This window comes from Nannospalax galili, unplaced genomic scaffold (assembly GCF_000622305.1).
Source record: "Nannospalax galili isolate Female #2095 unplaced genomic scaffold, S.galili_v1.0 scaffold144, whole genome shotgun sequence".
Classification (NCBI taxonomy): Eukaryota; Metazoa; Chordata; class Mammalia; order Rodentia; family Spalacidae; genus Nannospalax; species Nannospalax galili.
The window spans coordinates 2,308,198-2,326,517 of NW_008353267.1; the positions used below are offsets into that span (position 1 = coordinate 2,308,198).

General features: G+C 39.4%; 1 protein-coding gene across 5 annotated transcripts in view; it reads right to left on the bottom strand.

Moving 5' to 3' along the window:
* Window positions 1-7,928: 7,928 nt before the first annotated feature.
* The window catches only part of Syt16 (synaptotagmin 16), a 264,425-nt gene continuing 254,033 nt past the window's right edge, over window positions 7,929-18,320 (bottom strand). For 4 of the 5 annotated variants that reach the window (XM_008850503.1, XM_008850498.1, XM_008850499.1 and 1 more), the window contains one exon: window positions 7,929-9,765. In XM_008850503.1, the coding sequence (XP_008848725.1) occupies window positions 9,452-9,765 (314 nt within the window). In that variant the 3' untranslated portion in view covers window positions 7,929-9,451. The remainder of the gene's footprint in view (window positions 9,766-18,320) is intronic. The other variant, XM_008850500.3, reaches the window with a different exon arrangement.

The following is an 18,320-nucleotide window of genomic DNA, read 5'->3' on the forward strand; positions in this document are numbered from 1 at the left end:
GAAAATGTAAATGCAGATTGTAAGTGAAAGACGACAATCTGAAAAGTCTGCATACTGTTTCATTCCAACTCTGCGACATTCTGGGAAAGACAGAACTATGGAGAGAGCTTAAAGATCAGTGTTTTCCAGGACTTAGTGGGAGAGAAGAATCAGCAAAGAACAGAGGAGGTTCAGGGCAGTGAACGTATCCTGTGTGTTATTACGATAATAAATATACTTATTTTGTAGTCTTCAAAACCCACAGAACATATACCACACCAGGAATAAAGCCTACCATGAACTACCCACTTCCTATAAGGATGTATCAATATAGATTGATTGATTGTATCAGATTCTACCCTGTGACAGACAGGACGCTGAACATGAATAAGGAAAGATGTGGTAGTAAGGGCCTGGGGGGCGCAAACTCCTTCTGCTCAATTTTGCTGTGAATGAACCTAAAATTACTCTGAAAAAGAAAATTCATGAATTAGAAAAGAACACAGATCACAAAAGATTCATTGTTTAACCTGAAAATAGAAGTCAAATCTTATCCTAACCAATAAAACGAATCTTTATCACAATAGAGTAACATTTTAACTTCTTATTCCAAGACTTCAAAACAATAAGGTCTATAATAAAATTATGTTTTAAAATTCTGGGAAATGATTTTTATTTCACAGTAATAAAACTCAATTTGTGTCTGCATTAGTATGGTGGCATAACAAAACACTGCTCTATGATGTGGAAGAGTTGTGTGCTAATAAAGATTACCATGGCACACAGGGAAATGAGGCAAAATGAGTAAGCTTAGCTCATATGCCAGCTCTAAGGAACTTGACCACCATCTGATAAAGGAAATGTGTCTCTAGAATTGAGTATTTTATACAGAATAACTTAGAAGGAAATCACTCTCTCTTCTGAACACATTTGCCACTTAAGAGCTAATTGGTAGCTTCTACTTCCAGGTAAGATGACGTGCCTCTCTATGGCCGGTTAACAAGGAGGGGAGTCAGTATTGAAAGAACAGACTGTATTCCAAAGGGAGAAAGAAAAAGCGCTTCAGAAATCCACAGATAGTGAGTGACAGAAGGCTAAAAAGTAAAGAGACAAACACCACAAAGAAAAAGAGACCAACATAGCTCCAGCCCAGCCCAGCACTGGCAGCTCCCCAGCTAAGGGTGGGAGGGATACTTACTTGGTAGTTTTCTGTTATCTTTCCTCAAGCATCAAGGTCATCATTAGATAAGATGCATGCTCTTTTTACTATTGGCCCTCCACTGGGCAACACTTAAGAATTTTTTTTCTTCAGTAATTTGTTTTAGACCACCAAGGATTCTGACTTGTGTAGCTGGAAACATGTTTAGTAGACATTCGAGATGAATTTTTATGATGTTAAGAATGATAAGCAATAAATCCACTGTGTCTTTTATTATAAAGTTGAAAGTATCAAGAATTATACTCAGGCCTGGGGATGTCATGCACTAATAGAGCACTTGCTTAGTATGGACAACTAAGGTTGTTCAGGCCCTAGGTTTGATTTCCAGCATTTCAAAGCCAAGTTATATTCAGATCAATTTAAACATCCAAAACTAGGGGCTGGAAACATGGCTCAGTGGTTAAGAACACTTGCTGTTCTTCCAAAGGACCTGGGTTAAAGTCCCAGCACCCACATGGCAGCTAATAACCATTCTATAACTCCAGTTCTGTGGGATTTGACCCCTTTTCTGGCCTCTGCAGGGCACTGCACACACACAGTGTACTTACACACGTGCAAGCAAAACACTCACACACATAAAATAAAAATAAAAATAATCCAAAAATAGAAAACAGTTGCTGACCCATCTCCCATGGCTTTAGCAACCCCAGTATCGATCTTATATATCATAAGGCTGTCCCAAATGTGTAGTTTGGGGAGACCATGTAGAAATTATTCATTGTACACAGTGCTTGGTTTCATAAAGACAGTTTAAGAATGTCGTGTAGTTTGACCATATTCACCCCCATGTTCTTTACTTCCCCCTCCCCTTCCCCCAATTCCACCAGTTCCCTTCTTCCTCCCACCTCCCTTCACTTTTCATATCATATGCAAAGATGGTTTTATGTAGCCATATCATATAAAGTCTAGGATCCACAAATGAAAGAAAGCACGCAGTGTTTGTCTTTCTAGGTCTGTCCTACTTTGTGTAATATGATCTCATAACTAACCTTTAGTCTAAAACAGAAAGGTTAGCAGGACTCTCTGTTCACATTCTCACCCATTATCTTATAGCTACAGTATCCAGTCCACACATTCCAACAGTAAGGAGAAGCAACTCCTGAAATGCAGAGCTTATAGGAAGAGTGTCACGTTTTCCTGCACAGACCTAGCATTCCAGGGCATTGCAAAGGGGGTTCAATATTCAGTCACAAAAGTCTAAAGTGTATCTCATGCTGGAACTCATTTCTTTGCAGGAGTGGAACACTGCATTCCTCCCTCAGATACAAAACACCCATTTATTTTGAAAAGAAGCACAGATAGACTGACAAGGGAGAATGCTTATTCCTTAACTAGACACAGAGTAACAACTTCCACCTTCTCTGAATCGTCTCCCCTTCACATGGGGAAAAGAAACCATTGCAAAAACACATTAAGCCCCCAATTACAGGATAATAAAAAAGATAGTTTTCCTACAGCCCTTATCAGAGTCTAGAATGAAAAGGGGAGATTATTTAGAAACAAAAGCAGTTGTTGAACTGTTTTTCTCATCTGCCCATCTTTAGTCCCAGAATCCAGAACATACTATACAAAAGATCAGTGACTTTATTCACTGTCAATGAATTTATTTTGACATGCAAGCAATAAAAAACATTAAGTAGGTCTTTTAAGGGAAAAACTAAGTAAACGAAAATAATACATAAATCTAATGACACAGTGGGGAAATTTGCCTTCTCAGGAACATCAGTGTGGATTGGTCTCCTCACACAGGAACAAGGAAGAGCACCCAGGGAGACACCTCGAGGCAGCGTTAGAGAGCATTGGAGAGCCGTTCACAAGGCTTAGATCTACAGATCTCCATGACTGCTGCCATGTACTTGCTCTATAAAACCTCAAGCTGTGTTGAGGTTCCATGGTGCCTATAAATACAGGTATTCATCATCTGTGTCTACGATACTAAAATGTGACCCAAGGGGAACAAAAACAGTCAAAACGTCACAGGAAAGGAGAGTCATCCAGAGCCTGCAGGCACCCCCAGGGTTATCTGAACCAAGTCTGAATAGGAGCTCCCCAGAGAACACAATCAATGCAGGGCAAGTATGCGAAGGTAAAGAACACAGGCCAGGAGTGTTGAGATTATACATAAAACACTGATTTCAGAAGAAACCTTCTAAAGATGTGCTTCTTGGATGCCCTCCCACTTTTCCATAAGCTAGAACTAACATTGCCAGCACAACTTTCTATTTTAAAAGACATCTAAAAATGATGATTCTGGGATCCTCTTAGCAGTTCCCTGAGGCACCCAAAGCTCAACCACTCAGGGAACTCCAGCAGTCTTTGCCTGGTAAGTTCAGCCAATGAGTCTCACCTCCTTCCCATAGCTAGAAACTACTTCGTACCGCAAATAATTAAAAATAACTTAATGATTGTATATTGGTAAGCACTGTGGTTTCAATGATGGTCAATGGCTTCAAAAAAGATTTTAAGAGCTGTGCTATCCCAAATAACACAGTCCTAGACAAGAAAAAATTCAGTGAGGACATTTAAGCTAGCGAGACGACCTGCATCTAATTCTGCTCATGTCTAAGTTCAAGTTTCATCACTCAGTGTCAGTGGGTGCGCTCTGACTCTGTCCACGTGACCAAACTTAGAAAATGTGCACTGTCCTTTCAGGTAGGGCTCTGCCTTCAGAGAAGTCATTGTGACCAAAAGTCACTTCCCACCCAATACTGTATCATTCCTACATGTTGTGTTATTCTCATCAGAAAGTCCTAAGCTAAGGGATTCTGTCCAATGTCTTCATGTTGCCCCTGAACTGAGAAGCCTGGAATTCAACATAGCATTTTGGCAGTAAGCAGGAGTGTAGCCTCACAGCTCTCTATCCCAGAATCACTCAGAGTTTAAAACACAAGCAAGGACTGGGGATATAGCTCAGTTGGTAGAGTGTCTGACCCCCAGCACCACAAAAACCAGGCATGGTGGTGCACATCTAATCCTGGCACTCAGGATGTAGAGGCAGGAGGATCAGAAGTCCAGGGTCATCCTCAGCTACATAATGAGTTCAAAGCCAGCTTTGGCTGCAGGAGACCCTGTCTCAAAACAACAAAAAATCCAAGTAAAAGATGATTGATTTATGGCACGTAGTAGCAACTATTCCTGAGGTAACTTGCTTCTGATTTCTCCAGATCAAGTCAACCAAGAATTTTTCTAAATTCTTAGAAAATCCCCATCACTCAAGGTTTGACTCTCTTGAGAGCAATCTGACATAGTTCCTATAACATCAACCAGGTACCTAAACCCTCTGTGAAAGGAGGTGTTGTCTGCTGATAGAATTCCTTTTATTGTGATCTATGGGAAAACGTGGTAAGTTACTGGTTCTGGATAGAACTTTCCAATTTGACATCAATGAGTTCTAAGTTTTAATAGCTGTCATTGAAAACTCTTCACTTACAAGTATATAAATCTAAGAGGTTTTAAAAATATATTTATTTTTAAGTGTCATACCATTTGTCTTATTTTTTCAGATCAAAGTTAAAATATATAGTCAAATTCATCTTCAGCAAGCTTTCTGATGGGGATAGTAAGGGTCCTGTCCAAGTATGAAGAGCAGGGCTAGGGCAAAGAAAGGCCTAGTATGTAGTTGATTAAGATGTCACATATGTTATTGGGGTTTGGCACCCCCCTCCAAACTAAGAGGATAAAGGACACAATTGACATTAAGATTTAATGTATTCCATATACCATGTTTATCTCCTGATAAGATCTGCTTTCTGTACAAATCCAGGCCAGCTTCATGAAGCTACTCTTTTCCAAGAACTTGAAAAAAAGTAGAATTTTCTTCTAGTGTTATCATTACTTTCCTAGAAAAAAATGGTAAACCTTGAATATTGTTTTTCAAGTATGATTATCAGGAGGAAATGCTAAATACTAAGTGCCAGCTTCTATTCTGGTCACATGTCAACTGTGACCAGTTGTACTTAGGAGGTAGGCCTCGTTTCCATTTTCCAGTTAAGGACACTGGGGCATGAGCTAAGTCATTTTCTTTTTTAAAATATTTTATTTATTATTTTGTGTGTATGAGTATATTGCCTGCAAGTATGCAAGTGCACCCATGTCGTGCAATGTCAACAGAGGTCAGAAGAGGGTGTCAGATCCCCTGGAACTGGAGTTATAGACAGTTGCTAGTGGCCATGTGGATGCTGAGAACCGAACCTAGGTCCTCTGTAACAGCAGTCAATGCTCTTAACTGCCAAGCCATCTCTCCAGTCCCATAAGTCATTTTCTTAAGGCCACACAGCAGAGTTCCACCTGAATCCAAGCTACATCTACTCAGCCTACACCGGCTTCAGTGAATTAGATCTGTTTCATTATAAATCTTTTAAGTGTTGTCCAGAATTCCACTAATTGTTGAGTGTTATTTGATCTCAAATGCCTTTCATCCAGTTTATTCTCTCTTGAATAAATTCACATCTGTGGATGCCAAACATGTCTGCATACTGATTTCTTCAACTCTTCCATGCCATTTCCTTAAAGTTTTATTTAAACAACTTACTGGTTTTTCAGATAATGGAAGTTTGCTTGCCATTTCAAGATTATCAGTCATTTGTATTTGTCTTGGATCAAGTAGAACTGAATAGTCTTTTACCACAGCCGTATCCAAAACTAAGGAGGTAGTACTATAATAATAGCTGTAATCGCTGTAAATCCAAATACTCTGGAGCCTGAGGCAAGAGGGTCAAGAGTTCAAGGCAAGCTGGGCTACAGAGTGAGACCCTGTCTCCAAAAAAAAAATCTTTCCGTGTAGTTTGATGTTACTTACAAATAATTCTTTCCTACTCACTTTTCGTGTTTTCATATACTAAGTCCTCTGCATCTAAAGGATAGCCATGTTTGGGAGAACGCACGGCTCTGTGTCTACACTGAAAGTTCAATACATCAATTTACTTGCTATGCTACTTAAACAGGGCTTCGCTTGGAAAGAAAAGTTTGGATTCTCAGATAAGCTCATCTAGTACAGCTACAATACAAATCCCAATGAACAAGAAGTAACAGTAAATTGTATAATGTTGTGAATTTACATGTTGAAAGGGCAGAAGGTATGTTTCAGGCTTACTGTAGCACTGTGGAGAATATCAGAGTTAATGGCACCTAAACTGAGTACCATAACCACGCAACACCAGGCTCTCATCTTTCCTTGCAAATGCGGTGCAAGTTCCTTTTCAGGCATCATGCAGGTGGAATTCAAGGGCATTACAAATTCCTCCTATGCTAGGGAAGGCAGGACTCCCTCCCTCCCCAACAGTTATGCATCATCAGCAAAAATAGGGTCCAAAACAACTGCATCTCACAGGGTGCCAGTGAAGGAGAGGGAACTGAGAGCAGGTGTTCGCTGCCTGGTGAATAGTCCATTTAAAAAACTCAACAATAGTCAGAGGGGAGCAGGGAGCACAACGGCCAACACCACGACTGTTGAAAACAGCTCCTCTCAATTCAGTGTAAGCCCGTACCCTGAAAGAAGGCCCGTTAGGAGGCACGTTTCCATAAACCATCTTGTATTTGCAACGATATTATTTTAAAAGCACACTCTTCAGGAAAAGCACTGAAAGAACTACTCACGCAACAAAAACCAGTGCTCCTTCCATGTCAGGCTCCCCGTGAGATATTAATCATTAGCTAGGAGAAATAGGCAAAAGCAGCCTTCCCGCCGCAGAGCCAGCTAATTATCTTTCATAACTCTTTTGAGAAGCAAACGTGGCTAAAAACGCTCAAGTGAAAAACATGTTAAATGCATTTGGGTCTAGACTTTGCCAAGAAAATAAGAGAGTCTAAGTGCACAAAATCAAAAGATCTTACTGAAGTAGAATTTCAAATCAAGGTGAAAACCATTCAGCCTTGTATTTCAGCGCATCGTGTCTTTAGAATTTGATGTTTATACAGTCAGCTGGGGCTGGATTCTGCTGCATATTCAAGATGCCTGTGTGTGTGTGTGTGTGTGTGTGTGTGTGTGTGTGTGTGTGTGTGAACTCTATATGGCCAATAGCACTAACAAAGAAAAACATAAAAAATGAAAAATGCTTTCCAGGCATCCTTCCCCCTTAAAACGCTGCACGTTCCTGTAAACTCTATCCTGAGCTGACTATAGGAAAGCAGATAGATCCACAAGGATTCCTCCTGTACACCAACAGAAATCCTTAAAATCGGGGGTGTCAAGGAGCAGAGCATGAAGTGTAGGTGATCATTGGTATCACAAAGCCAGAGATGCAAGCCACACTTAGAGCGGGAAGGCACGAGGGAGAAAACCCAGGGCTGTCTGTACAATATATACAGATTTTTTTTCAAATGTAAATTTGAAAATGAATGCTGCTATTATGCCAGTGGAATAAAGGAAGCATAACGAGGCTGCTCTACTTCCCTTTAAACACAAGGCACACAGAGAGGGAGGGATGTGAAAAGCCAATTCTTTGCCGTTCCTTCATCAATTGCACTCAGTTCTACCCTGTGACACAGTCACACTGCAAAGCCCACTTGGCATTTAATGGACATGATGCTGGGAAAGCACTCCAAGGTCTTCCCAAGGAAGGTAGGGAAAAAAAAAAAAACCAAAAGAGCACAGTTTCATTTCTCACCCCCCCCCCAAACTATCAGCCGTGCATAGGAAATGCCAGGGCCTGAAAATAAATTAAGATACTAATTTCTTCTGCAAATTCTGATCTTTCCACATGAAGTTATTTCTTTCAAAGATTGAGCCCTGTAATCATAGTAGAGTTATCTTGTGCACTAGTCTGGTCTTGTCAGGATAACCATTACAAACTGCACGGAATAAATATGTTCTCCTGGGTTGCAGCCTACGCTTACAATCTGTCAAAATGTAGAGCTGAGGAGGAGTTGTGTGTTTTTGACTGTATACATCCATCACTAGCTATCACTCTTCCCACAGACAGGAAAAGTCAACAATGAAACATAAAAAGCTAAAAATAAGAGACTGAGCAATTGCTCAGAAAAGCTTAACACTGAGCACTGGGTTACACGTACATTCGTTCTTTCTTTATTATTACCAGGCGAAAGTAATTCAAAGTAAGAGCTCCAATCTAGAAATCAAACATGCGTTGCATAAATATGTAAAAGTCATAAGTAAAACTCCATGCCCACAGCTGTACAAGATCAGTGTTCAGAATAAACAGCATTGTGCCCAGAAGAGGAGACATTAATACATGTTGTTGCAAATGCCAGGAAAAGTGACAGTTGCAGGCATTTCAAATGCTCCAAGAAGTCAGCGCCATTCCACACAAAGGGAAAGTATTTCTTTACTCTGAGTTCACATGCTCATTCCCATAAGTCAATAAAGTTGGCATTTATTAAAATCCCACTCTATGCATTTTACTCTGCTCTGCTGGCAAGGAACACTTTATAAAAGTGAGAGTGGTTGACATGCGGGAGTCCATACAAAATCTCTATACGAATAATTGGTATAGAAAAAGTATAAGCCAAAAGAATGTCAGATTCGGAAATGTTTCTTCTCATTCTTTGGGGACTGATTAGGTAAGGAAGACAGCATAAAATCCTTGACAGTTACAGGTTTGAAATCTTACATAGTCAAATAGAGACAAACCATACAACAGTAATTTTTAAACTCTTTTCCAGCTTCAAAAGGATTCATATACACAATTCTTTTAGAAACCATACTATCTAATTGAGATAAAAGAGGCATTTAATGAATACAAATTTATTTTATAGCACAAATTTATAACAATTACTTTTGGGGTAAATAGTTTTTTGATAAAGAGAGTAAGCATGACAGAGGAATCAAATCAAATGTAACAGTGGTTACATTTTTCTGTCTCCCCCAGCATCTGATTCCTTTTTGCATTTTGGGATTCTTTACACTAAGAAGATTCTGATTCATAAACCTAAGCGATGGAAAACAGTAACATTTAACAGCTCCCCTGCAATCTCGGCTACTTTCTAAGCAAACATTGACAGCACGAGAGGCCTCATCCCATAGTGTGAACCAAAACTCAATCATCTATTAGCACAAATTAACTCACTGCTAGTGGTCTCGACTACAGTGACATTTCCTACACTGTGCACCTGGCTGTCTATATAGGTTTTCATTCATTACAATATTAAAGTCAAGTCAAACTTTTGGGAAACACAAAGACCCCACTCAGAACATTCCAGAGTTTTGAAAGCCCCCAAAATGTTCTGACTTGGTGTCAGGAGCCAGCAATGCAGATGACCAAGGCTGACACAGCACAGAAATGCTGGTTGGCAAACCTAGGATTCCAGCAACGTGTGCCACCTGCAGATCTGCTGGCCTTTGGTTTCCTTCATTTCCTCCCAGTGATCCTGCTCCTCCTCGCCACTGCTGTTCTGGCCCAGAGCAATCCAGCCGATCATCTCCTTCCGCTTCATAGTACGCCTGTTGTAAATGGAAATCATCAACGTAACATCAGAGAGCTGGAAGAGGGCCACCTGGAAGACAAAGGTCTCCTTATAGACAGGGTTGGGCTGGCCACGTCGAACGGACGTCTTGCAGCGGGACATCTCTTGACCCACACAATTGAGGAGAAAGAGTTTTCCGTATGTATCTACAGCAAAACAAACAAGAAAGGGATGAGAAAGTATCACTCACTGCTTTCTGTTCTTCTGGCTTGGTCATAATATTTACATGAACAACCAATCCCTCCTTTCAACAGGGAGCATCTCCAGGCTTCGCCCTTGCTGTTGGGCCACTACATCTTACATGGATTACTACCTTTCATGCCTACTGTTTCATGCAGCTCACAATCTGGCAACTCCTGAGGTTCACTAGAATCTCTGTTTGTGCAGAGTGTATGTGGGTGCACAGGCAGAGGTACGATGCTGCTTGTGGACATCCATAGAGCTTCTTTAATTATGTAGCAGGATAAATTTGTACACTCTTCTCCATGTCTCTTTTCCATAGTCACATTATTGTTTTATGTCTGAGCAAAGAGTCTCTCTTCTTCCTGTTCTCTACATAGCCCACACATTCCTTGGATCATTTCATGCACTCCAGTCCATCAGCTCTCCTTCCCTTCTCCTGTTTGTGTCCTCTCCAAATGCCCTGGCACCCCACTACACATACACCTTCCCCTAACCTCTGCCAATAAAGTTCAGTTTGCACAACACTTCAATCAGGAATCCTTGCCAACCTCCACCAACACCTAGTTTTCACCTGGTTTCTTGTCTGCAGGCTGCCAGTCCCTCAGCGGTAGAGAGGACGTAGCTTACTTACCACAGCACCTCCATGTCAGGCCTAGTACTTAACAGATGCTAGATCTTCAACAAGTATTTTATAATGAATATTAATGCATGACTACATAGGAAGTTCAACCTTTTTTTCTTTCAATCTCAAGTTTTCAAATGTAATAAAATGAAGCCTCTCATTTTAAAACTCTATGCATTATTAGAATGCTTGGAAATGGTGACTAGTATCCTATTTTTTGCTATTTATAGAAAGAAAACATCTAAATTTTACTAACATCATCTACTTTACTGAAACCTCTGAGTGGATCATTATAAAGAAAATTATCTCCACAATTATATTTATTAAAATCACTTCATTGATTATTTTTAGACTTTCAACTACAATTTTTGCTTCTAACTTAGACACATGCTACTCTTTGAAAAATCAAAACGTTAGGGTACTTCCTGGATTCTATCATCCTGTACCTTCTGTTCAGTGCAGGCAGAAAGCTGATTAGTGTTTACAGCTCACTTCCCCACCTAACCACCAGTCAAACTTTTTCAAAGCTTAAACCCAGATCTCTGTAATTCCCCGTTCCCTCTCAGCACATTGTAAGGTAGGAAGCAAATTACAACCTACAGTTTTCTTTGTATGTTGATCTTTTTCTATTCCGGTTTGATGTGTTATTTTATGCACTTATCTGCTGAGAAACACAAGGTGTGAAATTACACTTCAGGTGTGAAAACACTTTTCTGTCTCAGAAACGGAGCTCTCCACTCTTCAAACTGCTCTAAGGAAAGCTGTCAGGAAACGACAATGGGGAAGTAGTCTGCGCTTCTGCAGCTGCACTACAGCAGGACTTCGGTAGGAAAGTTCACTCCAGGCACCAATCTGCTCTGGCTATTCCGCAGCTCTAGCTATGGGATGAGTGAAACGCAAAGATTTGCTCAAAGAGCAGTTCCGAGCTTTATCTGGTCCCAAGATGGTTCTCTGGTTGTGAGAAAGGCCACTTACCACCAACATCAGTGATGTTGGATTACAGGTACGCAGCATAGAAAGAAAACAATTTTATAAGCAATATTGTCTGCGGACCCCTGACCAAAGGAAGAAACACTGTCCAGTTCAAAAAGGGGAGATTTTTGTCAACATCCCTAGGAAATCTGCTTGTATAAAACAGTAAGGTATACAACTAGGCTCTTTTGAGGTTCAGTGGCTGACTCTAATGAGGGTTGGCCAGGTTGGATGGAGAAAGAGTCCAGTCAACCAACTACATAAGTTAAGTGAGCTCTATTTTAATTCTTCAGAAACTGGTCATAGCAGCTATAAAACAGTATTAAGTAAAATCTCATCTTATGATTCAGACAGCTTTATAATATATCCTCAGTAACCCAGTACCACCATCAAAGGCTGAATGCATTGGAATCCTTGATGGTTTAGTCACTTGTCATTGGTCACTTTTCTCATGTCATAAAGGAAGATGTTTTCCTTAAATTTATCTTTAATTAAACATTTATGGTTGTACAGACCCAGTCAAGGAACACCATCTTATTGCTCCCTAGCCAAAGACTACCATAAAGGATGCTGGAGATTAGCTGTTGCCAGGAGTGACCCTGTAGTGGTGAGTAAAAGAAAGTCAGTCAATCTCCAGAATAAAAAAGTCTTATATCTTTAGAGTAGCATGCATCTAAGTCAGAAACAAAAATTGTAATTGACTAATGAAGCAATTTTGATAAAAATATTTATATATTTTGATAGTACAAACCCCCAATTTATCATCACACAAAAGTATATAATTTAGAATTCAGAAGGCAGTTTTCCCCAAAGAAATAACACAGAACATTGTCAGAGCCCACTCCAAACACCTGCTCCTTCACAGCGTAACACTCTACCAACTACTATAGAGTGAACCTCCAGGAGAGTAATACCTGTTACTGCAGAGTGAGCCTCCATAGCAGGGTCCTGGGGACACAATCCTCTAGGGCACAGGGAAAGGGAAAGGAAGTTGGCCAGTTACCCATCACTTTTTAGTTTACTGATACTTATGAAGCATTCTAAATATATATATAAGAGATTAGAGACTAATGATTCCATTTGGGGGCTTCAGCACCTCTCATGTTTGCCATTTATCTTTTCTAGGTTGTTTGCCTTTTAAGAATTAAGAAGTTGGATAGGGCTGGAGAGATGTTAAGAGCGTTGGCTGCTCTTGCAGAGGACCTGGGTTCAGTTCCCAGCACCCACATGGTGGCTAACAACCATCTGTAACTCCAATTCCAGGGGAATCCAATGCCCTCTTCTGATCTCCACAGGGATTGCATGACATGGATACACTTACACACATGCAGGCAAAACACTCATAAAAAAATAATAAATAAATAAAATATTTTTTAAAGAAGAGTTGGGTGTAGTGGCGCACATCTATAATCCCAGCACTTTGGAGGCTGAGGCAGGAAGATTGCCATAAGTTTTAGGCTAGCCTGGACGACACGGTGAGTTCTAGTTCAGCCTAGTCCCAAAACAAGACAAATATCATTACTGAGGAGTCTTGAGTATCCTTCATGAGCATGTTCAACTTCTAAACTTAGAATTTATCATTTCTAGTATGTTTTTAGAGCTGTATCAGATAAGTAGATGTCAACAAAGAAATCCAAAATACATTTAACAGCATTTTATATATTGAAACTGTATATGTCTTCCTGAAATGTAAACTTTTTCATTCAGCATTAAATTTTTAGATACTAGCCCCATGTGTGTATAAGACAGACAAACAGGTGAGTTTATACCACACCTGGTATCGAGTTATACTTGCAAAGCTTCAGTAATAAAAATACCATGGCATAAAGAGAGAAACAGAACAGAGAACCCAGATACAAACCTCTGCAGCTACAGCCACATGATTTTTGACAAAGATGCCAAATATATATATATATAAAATGATGCTAGGGAAACTGGAGATATCCCTATGTAGAAAGATGAAACTAGATCCCCACCTCTCACGATGTACAAAAAATCTTGAAATGTATCAAAGACATTAATAAAACTCTGAAAATAATAGAGGAAGACATGCCAAGATATAGACACAGGCAAAAACTGTGTGATTTTAATAGCTCGGGAAAGAAATTCAAGAATTTACAAATGGGATTTCATGAAGTTAAAAAGCTTCTGTACAACAGAGGCAACAATTGAATGAAGAGAAAACCTTCAGAATGGGGAAAAAAATCTTTGCTAGCTGTACCTCTTTTAAAAAGTATTTTTACTTTTTTTACTTTATGTGTATGAATGTATTGCCTGCATGTATATAAGTGCACTCATGTCACACAATGCCCATGGAGGCCAGAAGAGGGTGTTATATTCCCCTGGAATTGGAGTTACAGGTGGTCAGCTGCCATGTGGGTGCTGGGAATTGAACCCAGGTTCTCTGCAAAAGCAGTCAGTGCTCTTAACCACTGAGCACTCTCCAGCCCCTAGCTGTACATCTCATAGATGTATATTTTTAAAAGCTAAAAATATATAAAGAACTCAACTAAATACTGAGAAACCAAACAAGTCAATAAATGAGCAAATGAAATCAGTAATTTTCAAAAGTTGAAGTACAATGGCCAATAAATATACTGAAAATGTTCAATATCCTTAGCCATCATAGAAATACAAATTAAAATTACACCACTGGCTAGAATGTAAACTGGTACAGCCTCTATGGAAAGTAGTATGTAGGCTCCTTAAAAACTAAAAATGGAACTTTCATATGACCTAGCAACCATTCCTAGGTATATAACTGACAAAGTCTAATTCAATAAACCACAGACACACTTGCATATCATGTTTCTGCAGCACTGTTCACAAGAGCTAAGGGGAAAGTGATATATATATAATTGATTTTATACAGTCATGAAGAAGAAATGAAATTACACCATTCCAGAAAAATAGATGCAACTGGAAATCGTCATGTTAAACAAAATAAGCCAGACTCAGAAAGACCAATGCCATATGTCTTTCATTTGTGGATCCTAGATTTTATACAGACACGGAAAAACATTTGTGCATATATGTCATGAAATAGAAGCAAAACTGTCTAGGGGAACCAAAGGGGCTCGTGAGAAGGGAAAGGAGATAAAAGTATGGGGTCAATACAGTCAAAGTACATGATATATGTGAAGGTGTCTATGAATCCCATTACTATTTACAATTGAATACACCAATAAAAGAATCTGAAACATGAAATCTACCATCTTAACCATGTTTGGGGGACTAAATATATTCAAAGTGTCATGAAACCATCACCACCCTCCATCTTCAGAACACTTTTCATCTTTCAAAGCCTAAAACTTTCAACACTAGCTCATGTCCCTCTCCCCTCCACCCCTGGGAGCCACAATCCTATTGTCTGTCTCTGTAATTTTTACTACTCTAAGTACGTCATGTAAGGAAAATCATGCAGTATGTTTTGAAGTGGTGTATTTCACTAGTATACTGTCCTCAAGGTTTAAATACATTGTAGCGTATGTCACCGTTTCCTTCCTTTGTAAGGTTGAACATGTGCATTATCATATTCTGCTTATTTATTAATTGACCAGTGGATACTTAATTCTTTCTATGTTGTAACTATTGTGAATGACGCAGCTGAGGATGGTAGTTACAGAAATTCTCAAGATCCTGCTTCCAGCTCTTTTCAGTGTATGTTCACAAGTGGAATGGTTCAGTCATTAAGGGATTCATTTTTTGAAGGACCAGCTTGTTTCCCACAGCAGCTAACCCACCCCTCCCTACTCCCAATGCAGAAGGGCTTTGACTTCTCCGAACTTGTAATCTGAGGCTTTTTCATTAGGGCTATGCAGACAGGTATGAAGAAATATCACATTCCAGTTTTCATTTGCATTTTCCCAGTAACTGGTGCTGTTGAATGTTTCTGTATACTCCTGATGGCCGTTTGTATATGTTCTTCAAAAACATGAATTTTCAAATCCTTTACTCCTATCAAGATTCTGCTTTTTGCTGTTAAATTTTAGGCGCTCTCTATATATTCCAGATATTCATCTTCTTCCAGATACATGATTTGTAGCTAATTCCCCTATTTTTCTTATTCTACTGTAATTTTTTCTTTAATATTCATGTGTATGTGTGTGTGCATGTTCAGTGCATATCACAGTACACGTGTAGAGGTCAGAGGACAATCTCCAGTGCTGGTCCTCACCTTCTACTTGTTTGAGACACAGTCTCTTATTGGCCACTGCGTGCCAGGCTAATGACATGCAAGTGTCCAGGATTCTCCTGTCTCCACCTCCCATCTCCCTCAGGAGCACTGGGATTACAGACATATGCTACCACATCTCGCTTTATATGAGTTCTGGGGATCTGAACTCAGGACCCCACATTTGCATGACAAGGACTTTACATACTCAGCCATCTCCCCAGCTCCTGCCATTGTCTTCGGTGTACATTGTGTTTTAACTTTCACAAGTTCCCATTTGTCTATGTTTATCTTACTGCCTGTGACTCTACATTCCAACTTGACTTTTGTATATGATGTGAGGTATGGATTCAGCTTCACTCTTTTGAATGCATCCAGTTTTCCCATTTTTTTTTGAAAATACTAAAAAGCCAACTGAATGATCTTGGCATCCTTGTCAAAATTCATTTGACCATATGTGATAATCTCTTTCTCTTAAGCAAATAAAGATCTTAGAATCTGTTGATTTCCAAGTCTCCTCCCCACCCTTCATTTTACATCTGCCTAGAATTTGACTTGCACTCTGTTGTTTTATTCCCAACACTAGTCATGTTTACTACTGTTCCTGTCTTGTTTAACACGATCCATGCAGTTATATTCGCTTACATTTTTGCCAATTCCTACATTCATTACCCTTGCGTGCATCTATTACCTCTTTCTGGTTTCATTTTCTTTCTTCTAAAATACATTATTTAGTGTTTCTTTCAGTAATTAGGTCCTTTCGATTTTTTTTTTTGATCTTTTTGAGACAGGGTCCCTCTGTAGCCCCAGCTGGCCTAGAACTCACAGAGATCTGCCTGCCTCTGCCTCCCGAGTCCTGGGATTAAAGGTGTGTGCCATGGTGGCTTTTTCAAATTTCATGAAAAATATTTTATTCTTCCTTCGCTCAAAAAACAAGCTGACAAGTTGATGGTTTACCTCTCAAAACATGGATATTATTGGCCCATTTTCCTCTTGTCTGAGATGTACAATCTTCATCTGCTCTCATTCCTTTATCTGTAACCATGGTTTCAAAGTATCTTTATTCAAATATAATTCACATACCATACTGCTTGTTTGTTTTTTTCCTATTGCTTTTAAGATCTTTGTTGCTGCTGCTGAGGCTGGCTTCAAACTTGCTATGTAGCTGAGGACCATCTTGAACTTCTGTCCTCCTGTCTCCATCAACCAAGTACATGTACCACCACACCTGGTTAATCTTGTGCTGGGGACTGAGCCCAGGGCTGTATGCATGCTAGGCAAGCACTCTACCAATTGAACTACATCTCCAGACCTACTCTTAAGATCTTCTTACTTTGATTTTTATAAGAGCAAAATGAATGTTTATAGAAAAAGAAATATTACATACGTACTTGATACGTTAGCACCATAGCTCAATCTTCACAAGAACTGACTACAATTATGAGCACATAATAGCTATTAAGACATAGTCTTTAACTGAAAAGTGGACCAAAATTTTTAAAGATGTGCCCCTTTATTGGGTCTCTTCTTCCTTGTGCTCCATTTGTAAATTGGACCCTTAGCCTTTCACTTGTTCTTCACACTAGGCAAGAGGCAGCTTGATTTGCTTTTCTGTTTTTCTTTCCTCTAGCCTCTGCTATTGTGAATGCCTAACAAGGTTAATATGCTGCTGCTGTTAAGTATTATCATTTGGGTTGTAATTATCACATGTGACTAATTACGCACACACTGAGGAGCTGGGGAACTTGCTGTTTTTAACTGGAGGGGACATCTTAATGATAGCTTTTGACAAGCACCATTGTATGTGTCTCTACACACATATATACAATGCAAGAACACACTGTAGAAGAAGGCATAGCGAACATGAAGATGGAGAGAGAGAAGTGGCTGACAGAATAGCTGACTTTTGAAAAAGACATCATCACATGTGTCTGTAGCTGTCCCTTGTTAACCTCATTTAATAGAGAAGGAAATGAAATTCAAATGTTGAGGCCACAAAGTAATTGGGTGGCAGACCTGTGATAAGAATGGAATAGAGCTTCTAAATTGCAAGTGAATTGTTTTTTCATGAAACCAAATTCAAAAGATAATCAAATGTTTCTGATTTGTATTAATAACTTTTTAAAAAGCATTTGTGAAATACATCAGGATTTCAGATAGCTACCAGCACTAGATCAAGTCTACCATCAACCATGGACCTAGAGGCTCTCCATTGCCACCAGAAGATTTGTAGGCAAGCCTATACAATCTTAATATCAATTATATCAATGTTTCTGAACAGCGAACACACATACTAATTGAGAAGGGACTGGAATGATGTATATTCATCATCATTAGCTAAGATTAGCTCAACTTGTTACCTCATTTACATATTTATGAATAGGTCCTATGAGCTAGTTTTAGTAATTTTCTAATACTTGATTTAACTCTCCTAGCCCACCTAGATAACTCACAACAGACCACAGCACTCTATAAATGGGCACTTTCACTGAAAGATAGATGATTGATTGACTGGTAGACAGATGATAAACAAGTTGATTTAGTTATCTGTATTTGACAAACACAGAAAAGGGTTAATGTTGGAGAAGAAGAAATGCCTAGCTACTTACTATCTAATGAGATAGATGTTAGATGTGGTTTATGGAGAACACCAATGTCCTACAACCGAGGTGCAAGGTCCACCACATGCTCACATATTTGAACACTTGTGTTCACATATTTGAACAGTGCTAGTGGCACTGTTTTGAGAG